The following is a 16,818-nucleotide window of genomic DNA, read 5'->3' as shown; positions in this document are numbered from 1 at the left end:
CCACTGCTGAGCCCATAAGCTTTGAAGAGGAGGCAAACCAGGTTTCTGAGAGCTGTTAAACGTCCAAAATATCCCTGTTCTATGCATCTCCGTTTTGTCCACCGTGACCGGATTGATACCGTTGATTGATTCTGTTCTGTTTGTAGGGAAACAAGCAATAATGATCAACATCAGTATACGAAACAAAAGAGTGTTTACTGAATGCAATCAGTTTAGAGCAGAAAATAAATGATTTATATTGCCCCCACCTTTGCAGTGTTAAAAGCCTCCTTCAAAATAAATATTCGCAATGCATTGTGAATCAATGCATTGTATAAGCTACATTGTGAGCTACCATTTTCTTTGGCATTTTGTGGATAAAGTATATCTGACTGGACATATGAAGCTGTTTCTCAGCGAATGAAAGTTTATACAATACAGAGAATGAAGGCTGTATTGTGTTTCAGTGCATTCTTCATGCACACACCACTGAGCAGTATGCTTTAGCCTCACCACACAGCTGCTGCTGCTGCTGCAACACCACCGGGTGTGCACGTCGTCAGCCAGCGGAAGAGTGGTCATGTTATCCACTGTTGTGTGAGTGTGTGTGTGTGTGTGGACACTTTTGAATAGGACAGGGGTCTTCAACAGGGGGTCCGGGACCCCTAGGGGATCCTCAGAGATACTGCAGGTGGGGGGGAGTCGCCAAATCTTTGTGTGATAGGGACTTTATTTCTTTTTTATCTTTACATTAACCAATTGAACCCTTACATCCCTATTCTGGGGGGAAGATTAGCCGAAAATAGCCTACAAGCTCACAACGCGTCTGCGACGTGTTGTGAGCTTGCAGATCAGCTATTTTCAGTGAAGAGGTTTGTACAGGGGAAAAAAGAGAAGACCAAGTACCGAGCCAACGTTCAAGTTTACAAAGTATCGAGGGTTTAAGTGGTTAAATGTCCCTGCTTCATCTCTCTCTCTCTCTCTCAGCTTTTTTCAGTCCTTGGCCTGAAAAATTTAAGAGCCCTGGAATCGTAGACTTAGAAATGAACAATAGTACTGGTAATAATAAATGGTATACAATGGACCTCTCTGTCATTCTGTCTGAGTTCTCTCTCTCTCCCCAGGTGGCCTCACTAACCACTCAGCTATGGCCGCCCCGCTACAGTTATACATGTCACACAGTGTGTGGTAAGCATGTGAATGAAGTGTAGTGCTTCATGTGTCAGTAACATGGGGTTAGCCTGTGGTTAGCAGTGGTGGAAAGTAACTAAGTACATTTACTCAAGTACTGTACTTAAGTACACTTTAGGGGAAGTTTTACTTTACCTGAGTATTTTCCCATTTTCAATACTTTTACTTCAACTCCACTACATCTCAGAGGGAAATATTGTACTTTTACTCCACTACAATTATTAGCTTTAGTTACTAGTTACTTTGCAAATTTAGATTATTATCACAAAACATATATTAACCACTTCAGCCCTACATATATTTCGTCCATTTGAAAATAGCCGATCTATCGCATTGTGAGCTTGTAGATCGGCTGTTTTCAAAAGATTTGTATACATTTTGAACTTGTGAAATGGGACATTCTGCATAATGAGTACTTTCTACTTTTGGCATTTTAAGTACATTTTGATACCAATACTTTTGTACTTTTAAATTTAGAATTTCAGACTTTTACTTGTAACAGGGTATTTCTACATTGCAGTATTGATACTTTTACTTAAAACGTAAAACATGTTAGTACTTTTTCCACCACTGGTGGTTAGCTCCTGGTGGCCCTGAGCTCCGACACTGCATGGGCAGGTTTGATCCAGCTATAGGCTCTGAACTTCTCTCTGCTTTCATCATCAGCCGTTCTCCATTTCTCTGCTGATTCACTGTCATGACCAACCGTCCTCATCCACCTCTGGTGCTCTTCACCTCTCATATCTCCATCTAACGGCATCTTCAACCCCGCTGGGAAATCAATACGCTCCTTGAATGGATCAGAGGGTATTTGTGTTTTTTTCTATAAGGTTGGTTCTGCAAACTGGTTGAGGTCTGCCTCTCAGGACAAAGGCAAGTGTCAATATATTTGGGCAATGATACAAAGGCACCCTCTGGAGTTTAACCACGTTCAACTTGGCAAACAGCGGATCAATACGTGACACCTTGTGAGCTTGTAGACTGGCAACATTTGGTGAATTAGTCGACGTCTGATATTACCCATCAGCATGAGTCATGGATATGGTCTAGAATCTGGGTGTGGTACTGCCCATCCCTGTTCCAAGCAGCTTACAAAAAAGTAAGGATTTATTGCAAATTGCAATATAGCAAATATTGCTTCCTCCACATCTCTCCATTTGTCCAACTGAGAGGACAGAGGACCTGGCCCTCTCAAATCCCTCACCAGGTCTATGTGGACAGTCCCAGCTAAAAGCCTCTGTTCTTCAGATGTGTGAACACACACACACACACACACACACACACACACACACACACACACACACACACACACACACACACACACACACACACACACACACACACACACACACACACACACACACACACACACACACACACACACACACACACACACAGACCATTTGTTTCTGCTCTAAAAAACAGAGAGAGAGAGTGAGAGAGAAACAGACAGACAGACAGACAGTGTTCAATGCAATTGTTACTATGAACAGCTGAAATGCCACACTTTAGGCATAGATTGTTCGGTTCATCACTTTACTCTCTCTGTCTGTTGAAACTGACCTGAATTGATGAGAGCGATAGAGAGAGAGAGAGAGAGAGAGAGAGAGAGAGAGAGAGAGAGAGAGAGAGAGAGAGAGAGAGAGAGAGAGAGAGAGAGACAGAGATGAAGCTGATACAAACAGCAAGACAGAAGGCGAGAGAAGGCTTGGAGAGAGATCAGATGGCGAGAGGATGAGAGAGAAAGGAGAGGACGGATGGGGGGGATTACGGTAGTTGGTCTCAACATCTGCCCATGGGGAGCAGAGGTCAGTCTACTGGACATGTCTGCCAGGTCAGTGCCGTTAGTGACGCTTGATGTCCCTCTCTCTCTCTCTCTGCGATGCCCACCCCCCCCCCCCCCACCCCACCCGCTTCCTTCTCCTCTCCTAAACAGCATATGGTGGGTTTTTTTTTGAGCTCCCTCGCAGTCCTCACAGGGATGCGCTCTCCTGGACGTAATGCGGATATAAAACTCTGACATCTGCTCGCCCTACTTAACCACGGCCGCGCAATCTGCAGCTTTTGCTCGGCTCCGCCCCGACCACCAATCAACCACTCTCGCTCATCGCCTCGTCAGTCTCCCCCCCCACCCCCCACCATCGGGAGGCGTTACGACATCAAACCCTTAAAGTCCAAACCGTCCCCTTCAATGAGGCCCGCGGCCGTCAGTTCACAACCAGAGAGAGAGAGGCCTGTCGCTTTTTTTGCCTCGATGCAGTGGTGGAAAAAGTACTCAAATGTTTTACTTAAGTAAAAGTATCAATACTGCAATGTAGAAATACTCTGTTACAAATAAAAGTCCGGAATTCAAAATTTACTTGAGTAAAAGTACAAAAGTATTGGTATCAAAATGTACTTAAAAGTGCCAAAAGTAGAAAGTACTCATTATGCAGAATGTGCCAATTCACAAGTTAAAAATGTATACAGATCTTTTGAAAATAGCAGATCTACAAGCTCACACTGTGTGACATCGCGACGCATTGTGAGCTTGTAGATCGGCTATTTTCAAATGGCCGAAATATATACATAGGGCTGAAGTGGTTCATGCATGTTTTGTAATAATTTTCAAAAACAAAAAAGTAACTAGTAACTAGTTTTCAAATAATTGTCGTGGAGCAAAAGTGTAATATTTGCCTCTGAGATGTAGTGGAGTAGATGTAAAAGTATTGGAAATTAGAAATACTCAAGTAAAGTACAAATACCTCAAAATTGTACTTAAGTACAGTACTTGAGTAAATGTACTCAGTTACTCTACACCACTGCCTCGATGGCACAAGGGGAATGCTGTGGGATCCGCAGCGCGCGGAACGGCCAAGTCATGTGTGTAAAACAGAATAAAGCATACGGACATGTAAACACGTCCGTGTGCGTACACACACAAAATGGGCCAGCGGTCTGTGAGAACAGAAAGAACTGGGGGGTGTGTGGGGATCGGTGATTTAGTGCATGATGTACACTGTGCATTGTTGACGCAGTCGTATACTGCAAGCTTCGCCAGGCTGCTCTGGTCTGAGGCTGAGTTGATGTCCGCTTGTTCGTTTCTCTGAGAAATGGCATGGCACTGGCTGCTTTGCAAATCATAACACTTCCCCAACCCAGAGGCAGGAATGGATCGCAATCAATTAATGTAGAGAGAGAGAGAGAGAGAGAGAGAGAGAGAGAGAGAGAGAGAGAGAGAGAGAGAGAGAGAGAGACAGAGAGACAGAGAGACAGAGAGACAGAGAGACAGAGAGACAGAGAGAGAGAGAGAGAGCTTTAGAGGTCAGTACAGGAAGAAAGATAGATACTCTCACCATTGATTGAGATCCTTTTCCCAATGGCTCTGCCTTCTCTAAAGCATTGGTCCTCAAAGTGGGGTCCGGGGACCTTGGGGGGGTACCGGGGGGTCCCCAGCAAAATGAGTTGAATAGTGTCACAGTCATTTTAACCACTTTAACCATTAACTTTGGCTATTCAAAAATAGCAGATATACAAGCTCATTATTCATTTTAAAAAGCACATTTCTTTTAACACAAATCTTTGCTTCTGGGGGGTCCCTGGCACAAAACGTTTTCAGATGGGGGTCCAAATACAGACCAAACTGGGGGTCCTTGACTTGACTTGTTTTGAGAACCACTGCTCTAAAGCACCATGTTCACTGCCGAAGCACCGTCTTCTGTACAGAAGCACCGTGTTCACTACAGAAACACAGTGTTCACAACAGAGCAGAAGCAGCGTGATCACTTCTGAATAACCATGTTCTCTCTCTGAATGCATGGCTGTTTAAAAGAGACATCTTTTTAATTTGCTCGTCTCTTTCAGTTCCTTCTATCCTGCGTACTCTGAACCCATGTGACAGAAGGAGCACAGTGCAGAGAGCGACTAGCCGACCTCAGAAACTGATCTGTGCATTTACAGCATCAACGCCCACACACACACGTAACTATAAAACTGCACACACACACAGGAAGCAAGAACAAATTAACAAATGAATGAATAAATAAAAGCTGTGACGGTTGCGCTTGGGGTGGGGTTTGCGGAGGTCTCATTGGATAGTGAAGGCACACAGGCCCCATTTAAAGAAATAAGGCCGGTGACTAATGCAATGCATCCAATTTTCATCCCGAGGAGGGCCTGCGCTCCTGGCAGTGATCCGATCGCAGGGCATCCATCAAGTACACTATTGCAAGCAAACCGAGTTTGGAGCTCTGACAGTCTGTCAGCGTTCCAAAGCCCCCGCAACCCCCCCCCCCCCCTCTCCCTCCCACCCAGAGCAATACAGTCTACGTCCTGACACAACCTCTGCTCTGCTTATTAGCCATGTCCAGCTATGCCCATCCATCCATCCATCCATCCACCCATCCGGATATCCTCCATCCATCCATGCATCCTTCCACCCACCCACCCACCCCCACCCCAGGCAAACATCCACTTCCCTCCTGCCAAGACCCCCCCCCCCCGCCCCCCTGTCTCATAGTCTTGCCAAGACTCCCTCCCCGAAGAGGACAGAGAACATTGAATTAGCGTCTCCTTCAGCGCCTCCCCATGCAGTAGCATCCATCCCACTCCCCCATCAGTTCCGCCTCCGCCGGGGCCTTGGCCTCCATTACAGCAGCTCAGTCCTCAGCGTGATTGTGTACAACAACAAGAGGCAGATAGTCAGGGGCACCGGACAGTGTGGTACTGTGGGTTTACTCACCAGGACTTCGTTGTTCAGGGTGGAGCGGTTCACCATAGCGAACGAGATGCCTGCCTTTCGAGCAGTGAGGGTCTGTGTGAGCAGCAAGAGAGAGAGAGAGAGAGAGAGAGAGAGAGAGAGAGAGAGAAGAAATACATAAAGAGAGAGAGAAAGAGAGAGAGAGAGAGAGAGAGAGAGAGAGAGAGAGAGAGAGAGAGAGAGAAAATGTCAACAGATTAAACCCACCCACATCATTATGCCCATCAGCACTACTAAATGAATTTACACATATTGTAAGACTCCTGCAAGAGACGATGCAGGACAGATAGAATTCAACAGCCTGTAAAAGCACCGTGAATTATTTAGTGAGAGGGGAAGAAACAATATATAAATAAATAAAAGTATTGGCACTATGAACAGAGCAGAAAATGCATCCGGAGTGATATGCAATGAAAGCGACACTTTTATTTGAAGTCCTGCGCTGTGGCCCTCCATGCTGATGAGCTCAGGCGTCAGGTTGTTTATGTGGAGTATTTGATCCTATGGGGTGAGATGGTGGGATAAGACATATCCATGTAAGATCTGTGGATGCTGTTTACAGCTCCACGGGGGCAGAGACCTGCAGTCGGAACATTAAAGGGGGGAGAGATAGAGGGAGAGAGAGGCATGGGGGGGGGGGCGGGGGCTAAAGGTAGGGTGGCACTGTCTGATATGTTTGTTATGATGAATGAATATCACAATGTAATAAGAAAAATTTAATAAAAACATTAACCCTGGCATCCCTATTTGGGCAAACGTCAACATTTTTAAAAAACAACAAACATTTGTGAAGAAGGCCGGTGCACACCTCAAAGGGTGGTGACAGGTGCGTAAAATATGCATAATTCAAAAGGAGATCTCTGATGGTGAAATCAAAGAAGAGGACCCGCACACTGTCACAAACTTGCAAAACAATGTACAGTAGCTCTTTATTTCGACGTTTCGGTTGTTAGACCTTCATCTGGACAGCAAATGTTGTCTGTCCTGACAGTGTGCGGGTCCTCTTCTTTGATTTCACCATCAGAGATCTCCTTTTAAAAACAACAAACAAAAAAACCCTTTCACTTTATTTATGTTTAATAAAAAAATAGAAGAAATAGTAGATCTAGCTCACAATGTATCGAATTGCAACGCATTGTGAACTTGTAGATATGGTAGTTTTTGCTATTTGAATAAGAATATAGGGCTTAAGAAAATGCCCCTCCCCCTCCTCCCTTCTGTTTTTCTTTACAAATGAAACCATGCAGAGTTATACAGAGAGAGAGAGAGAGAGAGAGAGAGAGAGAGAGAGAGAGAGAGAGAGAGAGAGAGAGAGAGAGAGAGAGAGGTTTAGAGAGAACTTACCAAGGCCTGTGATATCCAGAAAGCCGTGGAAAAGAGGATGAGGGAAACAAGAGATAGCGTTAGGGATTGACTTTGGGGGGACGGGGGGGGCTTGAGAGCAGTAAAACAGTAGAGTGACAAATTATTTATCCATACTGAGTGCATAGGTGTCTCAACTGCCATGCAGGACTGCTGCGTTGGCGCATCAGAAAGCACTAGACAGGTTGCTGCTCGCTTGGGAGACATTATACAGTCCTTATATAAGTCATGACCCATTCATGCATCAAAGTGTTGCTAATTTGCAGTCATGCTTGGGCCATTTATATTTGGTCCCATGTCTTTTTGGTTTGACGCACTACATTCTGCCGTCTGCCCTGCACAATACGTGTGTGACGCAGTTATAGGGGCCTAACGCGAGACAACGCACACTCATGTATGGGGTGAAGCCAGCCGACTCACAATCAGGACACTGTGACTCACACACATATAACACAGACGCACACACACAGACACACGTGTATATAACACAGACACACACACACACACAGACACACGTGTATATAGACAGACTCCCACATTTAAGGTGCACACAGACAACGTACTCGCGCACAAACACGTACACACACACACACACACACACACACACACACACACACACACACACACACACCCACACACACACTACTGTAGCCACTATGTTCTTCTCCATTGAGCCTGGGTGACCAGATATAGAGAGGGAAATAGATAGACACGTATCCCATTCTAGTGGCGGTTATGTAAACGGAGGAAATGCAGACATGGACAGCTGACGATATAGGATCGGTCTTTTAGCACGACCCTCTCGTTTTGTGCAGCCCGGCTATGGTAAAGATCCATGGAGGAGGGCCATGGAGCAATGTAGGAGGGCACGTGACCTCTACATGATCTGTGAGTGTTGGTGTTCAAGTTCATTTACATGCAGTAGCACCGCTGACATTGCTGCAGGCAATACAGTTATGTCCCTGTGTCCAGAAGTGCTTTTTTGGAATCAATTTCAACAGGTATTGGGTTTTTTGCTTTTGTTTGCACAGGGTTCTTTTTTGGGGGGTTTTGCACCCCGCCTTATAAAACGATAGGAACCCTCTCGTCCCGAACCAGTCAGAACGGCTGCTGCTGCCTTGAAGCAATCGCACAGCAAATCGGGGACATTGACAAAGAGAGGCATGAGAAAAAAGGACCAATTAGATCGATCGACTACTGACTTCATCCAAGGTGTAAAAGGCTTGCTCGGTGTCACTTTTACACGATTTAAAAGCCTCACACAGTTAAATCACAAGTCAATGAAGTCCTCATAGATATATTTTTGGGTTGAGTTGTCAACATTTCACGTTCAATTGAATGTTTAGCACCCGCCGAACAGAGGCACCAATACAATATATTTAACCACATGAACCCTAGCGTCCCTATTCTGGGCATGTCAAAATAGACACACATTATGAAAATGGGTGAACATTCTGCAAAAATATCAGACCGACAAGCTCCCAACGCGTCGCCACGCGAAGCATTGTGAGTTTGTAGATCAGCTATTTTGCCACAGGAAAAAAGGAGGGGGACCAAGTATAGAGCCCTGGTGAACCCCGGGCCACTGAAGTACATATAGGGTTTAAGTGGTTAAATAAAGTCAAGCATCAGTGAGGCTGAAATCTGACAACTCACTGAAAAATATCACCCATAGCTGTTATGGGTCTATGTAAGAATGGCAAATATACACGCAAATTAAAAAATAATTAAATCATAATTAAAAAAGAACAAAACGACAACCCATACTTACCAAGACATTGTTGGTTATTAATTTCATGAGAGATATAGACAAATAGCAGCATCAACTCATGTTGTTCACTGTCAGATTAAACATTCATCAGCAAACTACATTTAATTCTAAATCAAGGTGCTTCGTCATTCACCGTGAAAATGCATTTAGTCAAAGTCTCATATCTAAACCTTAACAGTTTCCTTTAGGTTCTATGGACAGGAAGTCTATTCTAGATTTGTTCACTTAAACAGGCTGTCAAGAGGCTACTACTTCAGTCTTACTTTCATTCTACATGACAAACACAAACAAACACTGACAAGACTGACATACAATACCAGACAAACAGGTATAGAATGGTTATAAACAGACACCAAGAATAATGACATCGGACAGGCTAGGTTGTCAGCACTCTGTGGGAATGAGGACTGTGTGTGTGTGTGTGTGTGCGTGGCTGCGTGCATGCGTGTGAGCGTTCTGTGCACTACTGCGCTTGGACGTGGCTGGTAGGCCTACAGTTTGCTACAGTGGATGGCGAGAGAGTCGTCGTTCTCTGTGAGGAATACATTATGACACATTATGTTGCAATACAAACAAACATCAGCGCCACACAGTGCGACCTAAACGCTCTCCCTAAAGTGTTTCATTAATGGCCGTCCTCGCCGGGCGGCACCAGCCTCGAGCTTTAGGTCTCGCCGTTTGGTCCAAGTCAACGTTATAACCATTAATCTCCATCACATCTATAGTTGTATAATGAGTGGATTTTCTTGGTTTTCTTTCGTTTGGGGTTTTCTTTTTCCGTCTCCTCTACGCTGATTGTTTCGGGAAATACTTCTGACACTTTATGAAGACATTTGCATTTGAGATTACACGTCCCCCTGGCTGTAGCTCATTATCGTTTTAATAACCCGCTCTTTGTTCCCTTGGTTTTGTTTTGTCACAGTGCTGCGCGAAAAGTGTCGCGTCTAATGAAATAATTACTGCCATTATTGCATCAAAATGGGACTGGGGCAGGGGTGGGCAACTTTAATGATGGAGAGGGCCACTATATTTCCACACTCACTCCAGAGGGCCACATTGCACATACCGTCAGGCCATTCTATGTCACACAAAAGTAGCAGATCTACAAGCTCAAAACGTGTCGCAGTGCGACACATTTTGAGCTTGTAGATCTGCTATTTTTTTTTTTTTTTAATTGGAATCTTAAAAGTAACATTTTCATTTAATTTCAAATGCATTTAGTTATACTTATGCTAACTTTATGAACTTAAATACAAATACATTGGACATAAAAAAAGACACTAGAATCTTTATACTAGTCATTAAGCTACTAACATAGACTGAAGTAATTAAAGCGGGTCATGTTTACATGTTTGGAATTGTAACAGCTGAAATCAATAATATATCAGTATTCTGATATTAACCTGCGTGCCGCATTAAATGAAGGTGGGGGCCGCATGTGGCCCCCGGGCCGCCAGTTGCCCATGTATGGACTGGGGGGCTACCTTGTACGCACACAGCAGCATTCCACATGGCGACGGTGGCCGGTGCGGGGCGCCACTCGGATGGATTTGACATAAATCACGCATAACCTTGTTGCAGTAGATAACTCACCAGGTCTCGGACAATAGGCACTGTCCTCTTGCGGCGTAAATCTGGCATGCTGTCAATACCATAAAGAATGCTGCCAGACCTGTGGGGAGCAGACAGATTTAGGGTGTATTAATATCATAATAATGCCGCGCTGGGGGAGACATTACTACGCTGAAAGGGAGCCTTGATTTACACTGGCAGTAAACATCATGGATCACACCTCTTCCACAACCTGTCTGCCCACCGGCCCCTTTCTCCTCTCGCTTTTTTTCCGTGCGGGGCTGGACGACCTACACTAGTGGGGCACCCGGTGATCTGTCTTCCAGTGGTGGAAAAAGTACTCAAATATTGTTTTTACTTAAGTACAAGTATCAACACTGCAATGTAGAAATACTCTGTTACAAGTAAAAGTCCGGAATTCAGAATGTCCTCGAGTAAAAGTATAAAAGTATTGGCATCAATATGTACTTAAAAGTACAAAAAGTAAAAGCACTCATTATGCAGAATGCCCCATTACAAGTCTTCAAATGTATAAACATCGTTTGAAAAAAGCAAATCTGTCATCCATATCCATTGACAAGACTGACAGCGTACAGACACAGTATGTTTGAATAAAGAAATTACAAAGATGTTTTGCTCTGGCTCCTCATCTGAAAACAGAGTTGGTGGCCAAATTAAATAGATCTGCCACAATAATAGATGATAAGACTGGCAGATAGTCATCCATAATATATCAGGATCAGATTGCATTGAAGATGTGAAAGCTAGAAATTTCGAGTAAAGTACTAAATAATTTGATCAAATCCTGAACTTCTCAAACTCACATTGCATTCATCCACTTTCCTCATTCCAGTGCTTTTCAAGACCAAAGTTCTACATACACACTTATAACCTTTAATCTTTTAACGTTGATTAACATATAGTAACTGTTTTAATGATGAAACCTCTCCTGAACCATATAAGTCCCATTGTCTGCTATACCTTTATGAGCTATGCATTCATTTAATGTGTTGATGCATCATGTAACCTGTGGTTCTAACCGCAGAGGCAGGTGCTCTAGCGCATTTGACACATACGGCTGGGTTTAACTGTAAGCGTTTTTGATTGCTGTAAAACTGCCACTAATTGTTTTTATATTATAGCTTGCTCTATATCTTCGTCGCATGAAAATAACTTTTTTTAAACAATTGAATGAGCTCACAATGCGTAATAATAATCAAAATCTACAAAGTAACTAGTAACTAAAGTTTTCAAATAATTGTAGTGGAGTAAAAGTACAATATTTGCCTCTGAGATGTAGTGGAATAAAAGTCAAGTACTCAAGTAAAGTACAAATACCTCAAAATCGTACTTAAGTACAGTACTGTACTTGAGTACATGTACTCAGTTACTTTCCACGACTGCCGTCTTCCTCTCACTTTCCATAGAGCACCCCCGTTCCCCTCCGTCCCCCATCTCTATTTCTAGATCCCTACCTACCAGCTCACATACACACACACACCAGAGTGGCACTGGTGATGCAACCAACAGTAACCAACAGTGACAGAAAAACAGCTAGTGACTAAACAACTGGAGAACAGGGACTACTGTATGCTAGACCTACATTTCAGTTCAACATGTTCTCTTGAAGACACTACAGTGGATGAATGTCAATCCCTTCACTATCAGGTGGTATCTTACTCAGTCATCACCACCCGCACCGTACCCAGCAGGGTTAACAGAAACTTGTCTGAACCCCTGACAGCACACTAAAGAACAGTGGTGTAGTTACCAAGTACATTTACTCAAGTACTGTACTTACGTACAATTTAGAAATGTAGGCAAATATTGTATTTTTATTCCACTACGATTATTTGAAAACTTTAATTACTAGTTACTTTTCAGATATAAGTTATTATATTATAAATCATACATTAACCCCTTTAGCCCTATTTCATACATAGGCTATTTGAAAATAGACAATCTACAAGCTCACAACGCGTCGCAGCTTGTAAAGCTGCTATTTTCAAACATTTTAGTACTTTAACTTTTGGTACCTTAAGTATATTTTGATGCCTATACTTTTGTACTTTTACTCAAGTAACATTTTGAACACAGGCCTTACTAGTAACAGGGTATTTTTATATTGTGGTATTGCAACTTTTACTTAAGTAAAACATCTGAGTACTTCTTCCACCACTGCTAAAGAATGCACATAACAATGATTACATGATAAGTAACAGGGTCTCATGTCTGACACATCAGACCCAATAGACAAAACTGCAGACAAACAAATGAGATCCACAACTTTGTCCAGTGGTGCGACAAACACATCCTCATCCTCAAAACGGAGAAGATAGTATATGACCCCTATAAACCCTCGGAGACCACTCGCCAGTGGTTATATCCTGGTTAACCTGAACATATGCTAGCCTAGGTTGACTCTTATGGGTCTTTTCCACTTCAAGAACTAAGGGAACCGTATCCTTGGCCGTGTGAAGTATTTCACAGGTTCTCGATTGGCTTTCATACGCTAGAGCTCAGTTTCAAATAAGGTCTGAAAGAACTCACTACCTGCTCAGGAGGTAGTGAGTTCTTCTGGGAAACCACAACCTATGCATTCAAAAATAGCAAAAAAATGGCCGACCTACAAGCTCACAACGCATTGCATTGTGACGCGTTATGTATTATTAGGGTTTTTTAATGGCATACCTCCCCCTTCAGGGGTGGTTACACATTCACTGCCAAAGACGGACATATCCGTCCTTTAAAATACACCCGTTTACCGCCAAAGACAGACATATCCGTATTTTTTTAACCCAAGATTACTGATCCGAAGATTTACTGTTCCATTCACTTCCTGGTTAACTTTACTTATTACAAACAAACCAAAAACATATCATCACAGAACTTTCTAAGTACCCATCGTAGTCGAAGAAAGCCATTACAGACACCTGGGCATACAGTATATGCTTTACAATGAAGACAACCTGACATGGAGAGTTCAGGTACAAAATGTCCGCACTAATAGGGTCCAACAGCGGCTACACTTCCTCCTACGTAGGCTGGGAGAGTTTGCTTTCAAACAGAAAGTGTTGCTCCTCTTCTACCGCGCCGTAGTTGAGAGCATCCTGCAGTGTGGTATCTCAGCTGGGTTTGGCAACCTCGGTGTACAGCTGAAAGCCCGGATTACAGTACTAGGCTAACACAAAGAGCCAAGGAAAACCATGGGAGTCGGGCAGCATCCCACACTCCGGGCTGTCTGCGATGAAACTATCATCAGACAGGCTCAGGAGATTATTTCAGACCCCACACCATGTCCTCCAACCCAGTACCAGCTCCTTCCCTCGGGCGGATGCTTCAGAGTCCCCCAGTACAGCTCGACTGCTTTAAGAACTCCGTTGCCCACCCCCCCTGTCCATCAAAACCTCAAATGTGTGTCCATGTGGAATGCTGACAGTCTGTGTATGTGCTGTATGTCATTTTGTATTTGTATTTTTTATTTTTTACAGCATACTCATGTGACACAATTTAAGTGTCCAAGGCAAATTTCCTTTGGGACAATCACCTGTGCTGCTTACATGATGAGTGCATGTGAATTGTATTCATTGTTGTGGAGTGTCATTACAGCAAGAAAATTGCCACTTTGCGAGCAAAAGATTGAAAAGGCTCAAAAACCCTTTCTCTCCATCCTTCCTCAATTTCAGCACTCACTCTTTCACCCACCTGCGGGCAGGGAATTATAGGCTCCAGTTTCTCTTTCTCTTCCCTCCCTCCCTCCCCATCATTTCAGTCCTCTCCGTCTCCCCGGAGAGCGATGAACGTGATGCTCCGTTCCCTCCGGAGGAGGAGGAGGGTAGCATCACCTTAGCTGTCACTCAGCTCCCTCTAACGACCTCGATGTGACATCACAGACAATCAGAGGCTGCTAACACCCTGCATGCAAGATATAGCAGGTCCACCGCGGACCACCTGGCAGCTTGTCCCCCCCCTGCTACACCGGCGGAACGACCCCGGAGATAGGGATCTAGAACCTTCCCATCCTTGCCAAGCAGGGACTGCCCTTCGCCTCACCCAGGGAACCCACACGGCGTGATGCAGACAGGCTGGCGGGGGGGGGGGGGAGGGGCGGAGGAGAGCCGCGGCTTGGGTTGGGAAGAACTGAACTGCAGAGGAGCATTATACTCTGGGAGTTTCACAGGTGACACTCCCTTAATATAATATGTACATATATTTTTAGGCAAGTTTGCATTTTGATTGCTGTTTTATTCTTTTCTTTTTTCTTACTTTACATTTTACCTGTGAGGCTTCATTCCAAAGTGATAATCCATGGTTATAAACTGACAGATTTATTGTATAGCTTCGAGTATATCGTTGCTGTCGGGCAGAAACCTCTTATCTCCACGTTTTTTTCTTCTTCTTAAATTAACGCCCTACTTGATCATACTACTACAGCGTTCAGACAAACGCATAAAAAGTAGCAGATCTGCAAGCCTCGAAACGCAGCGCGAAGTGACACGTTTCGAGCTTGTAGATCTGCTACTTTGGACATATGAGGTTTCCACCCGACAGACGATATTCACGTCTTCCACGTGCCGCCCCGCTATACAAGAGAACAATTACATAACCCTCATGTACACGTCGCTGTGGGTGCAGGAAAATAGCTAATCTACAAGCTCACAGCGCATGGCATTGCGACGACGTGTCGTGAGCTTGTACATCGGCTATTTACCAGCACGGCAACCATGTATAAATGAAACATTATTCTCCAAATTACACCCAGCAATTATACTTCGGGAAGCATCATGCCTGTAGCATCTCTGCTATAGCACAGGTGCAGTGGGGGGTGGGGGGGGGATTGAATAGTAACTCACCCTCCTGTCAAAATGCCAAGTATTTTGGGATCCAGACTTTTGGGAGGCTGCAAAGAGAAAAGAGAGGTTGCAGAGTGACATATACTGTACAACAACACAACGTCCTATAGTGCAAGTACAAACACAAAAGGGCCAAAAGGACAAGCAGAACAGAAATGTACGGGTTGGGGGGGGGGGGGGGAGGGGCATACAGCTGAACTTAGAAAAGATACAGTAAGGCTAGGAGGTACGGTAATTATTTTTAGTGTACGAGCGAGATAAACCATAGATGGGAGGAAAGGAGTGTTACGATACATGGAAGGAGGGAGGAGAGAGACCACATTGCACCATGTGGTTGTAATTTCACGGTGCTGGGGATCACGCTGGGCCTGTTGAACACTCCCTCTTCCTCTGGGAAGAAGGCGTGTTAACAGGTGCACCGTAACCACTTTAAAAAAAATATATGTAGCTATTTTTGGGAGCTTTTTGGCCTTTATTCATAGTTTTCAGTAAAGACAGACAGGAAACAGGGGAGAGACATGCAGGAAAGATCGTCGGGAACGGGCTCGAACCCGCGATGCATTGTCAGGCTACATTGGAGCATAGGTGCCCGGACCACTGCGCCAACTGTCCGGGCCACCGGCCAAGGTGCACCTTAACCATTTTGGTGGCCCTATTTTTTTATTTTGTTTTATATGTTTTATCCAAAAAGTTTTTTAAACATACAAATAAAAAAATATATATTTTTTTTCAAGTTGATCAAAAATAGACGGTGTGCAAGCTCACAGCGTGCCGCACTGCGTTGCACAGTGAGCTTGTAAATCGGCTATTTTCGACACACGACACCATTGGATGGCGAACTATAACATTGGTTGGTTAAGTGGTTAAAACCCAATAATAATCTTCTGAAAAGAGGGGAAAGAGGACAATTCAAAGTGGGACAATTCAAAGTGACAGCAGGGTTCGCTAACAGACATTGCAGCATTCCTTAATGCAGTGGTTCTCAAAGTGGGGTTCCTGGGACTCCCATGGGTCCTTGGGGGGGTTCCAGGGGGTCCCCAGCTAAATTTGGCTGTTCAGAAATAGCAGATGTACAAGCTCACACTGTGAGCTTGTACATCTGCTATTTTTGAATATAAAAAAAAAAAAATCTTGAAAATATTCAAGATTATTCAAGAATTTTTCAACACATATCTTCTGTTCTGGGGTTCCCTGGCACAAAACCTTTTCAGATGGGGGTCCACGGCCAAATACATATCAATGTGGGGGTCTTTGAGATGAAAAAGGTTTGAGAACCACTGCCTTAATGTGAACTGTATCCTGTGAACACGCACAAGCACATGCGTGCACGACGTACACAAGCCTATTGTATC

General features: G+C 44.1%; 1 protein-coding gene across 1 annotated transcript in view; it reads right to left on the bottom strand.

Moving 5' to 3' along the window:
- Positions 1-16,818, bottom strand: part of LOC308105796 (protein unc-13 homolog C-like) — a gene marked incomplete at its 5' end in the record, with an annotated part of 229,949 nt that overhangs the window by 195,855 nt on the left and 17,276 nt on the right. The window contains 3 exons of the mRNA XM_080456721.1: positions 5,891-5,962; positions 10,635-10,713; positions 15,467-15,513. Of these exons, the coding sequence (XP_080312847.1) occupies positions 5,891-5,962; positions 10,635-10,713; positions 15,467-15,513 (198 nt within the window). The remainder of the gene's footprint in view (positions 1-5,890; positions 5,963-10,634; positions 10,714-15,466; positions 15,514-16,818) is intronic.

The sequence above is a fragment of the Gymnoscopelus braueri genome, assembly GCF_963280865.1.
Source record: "Gymnoscopelus braueri genome assembly, chromosome: 1".
Classification (NCBI taxonomy): Eukaryota; Metazoa; Chordata; class Actinopteri; order Myctophiformes; family Myctophidae; genus Gymnoscopelus; species Gymnoscopelus braueri.
The sequence above is the reverse complement of the archived record's forward strand: the minus strand, read 5'-3'. Positions and strand labels throughout refer to the sequence as shown.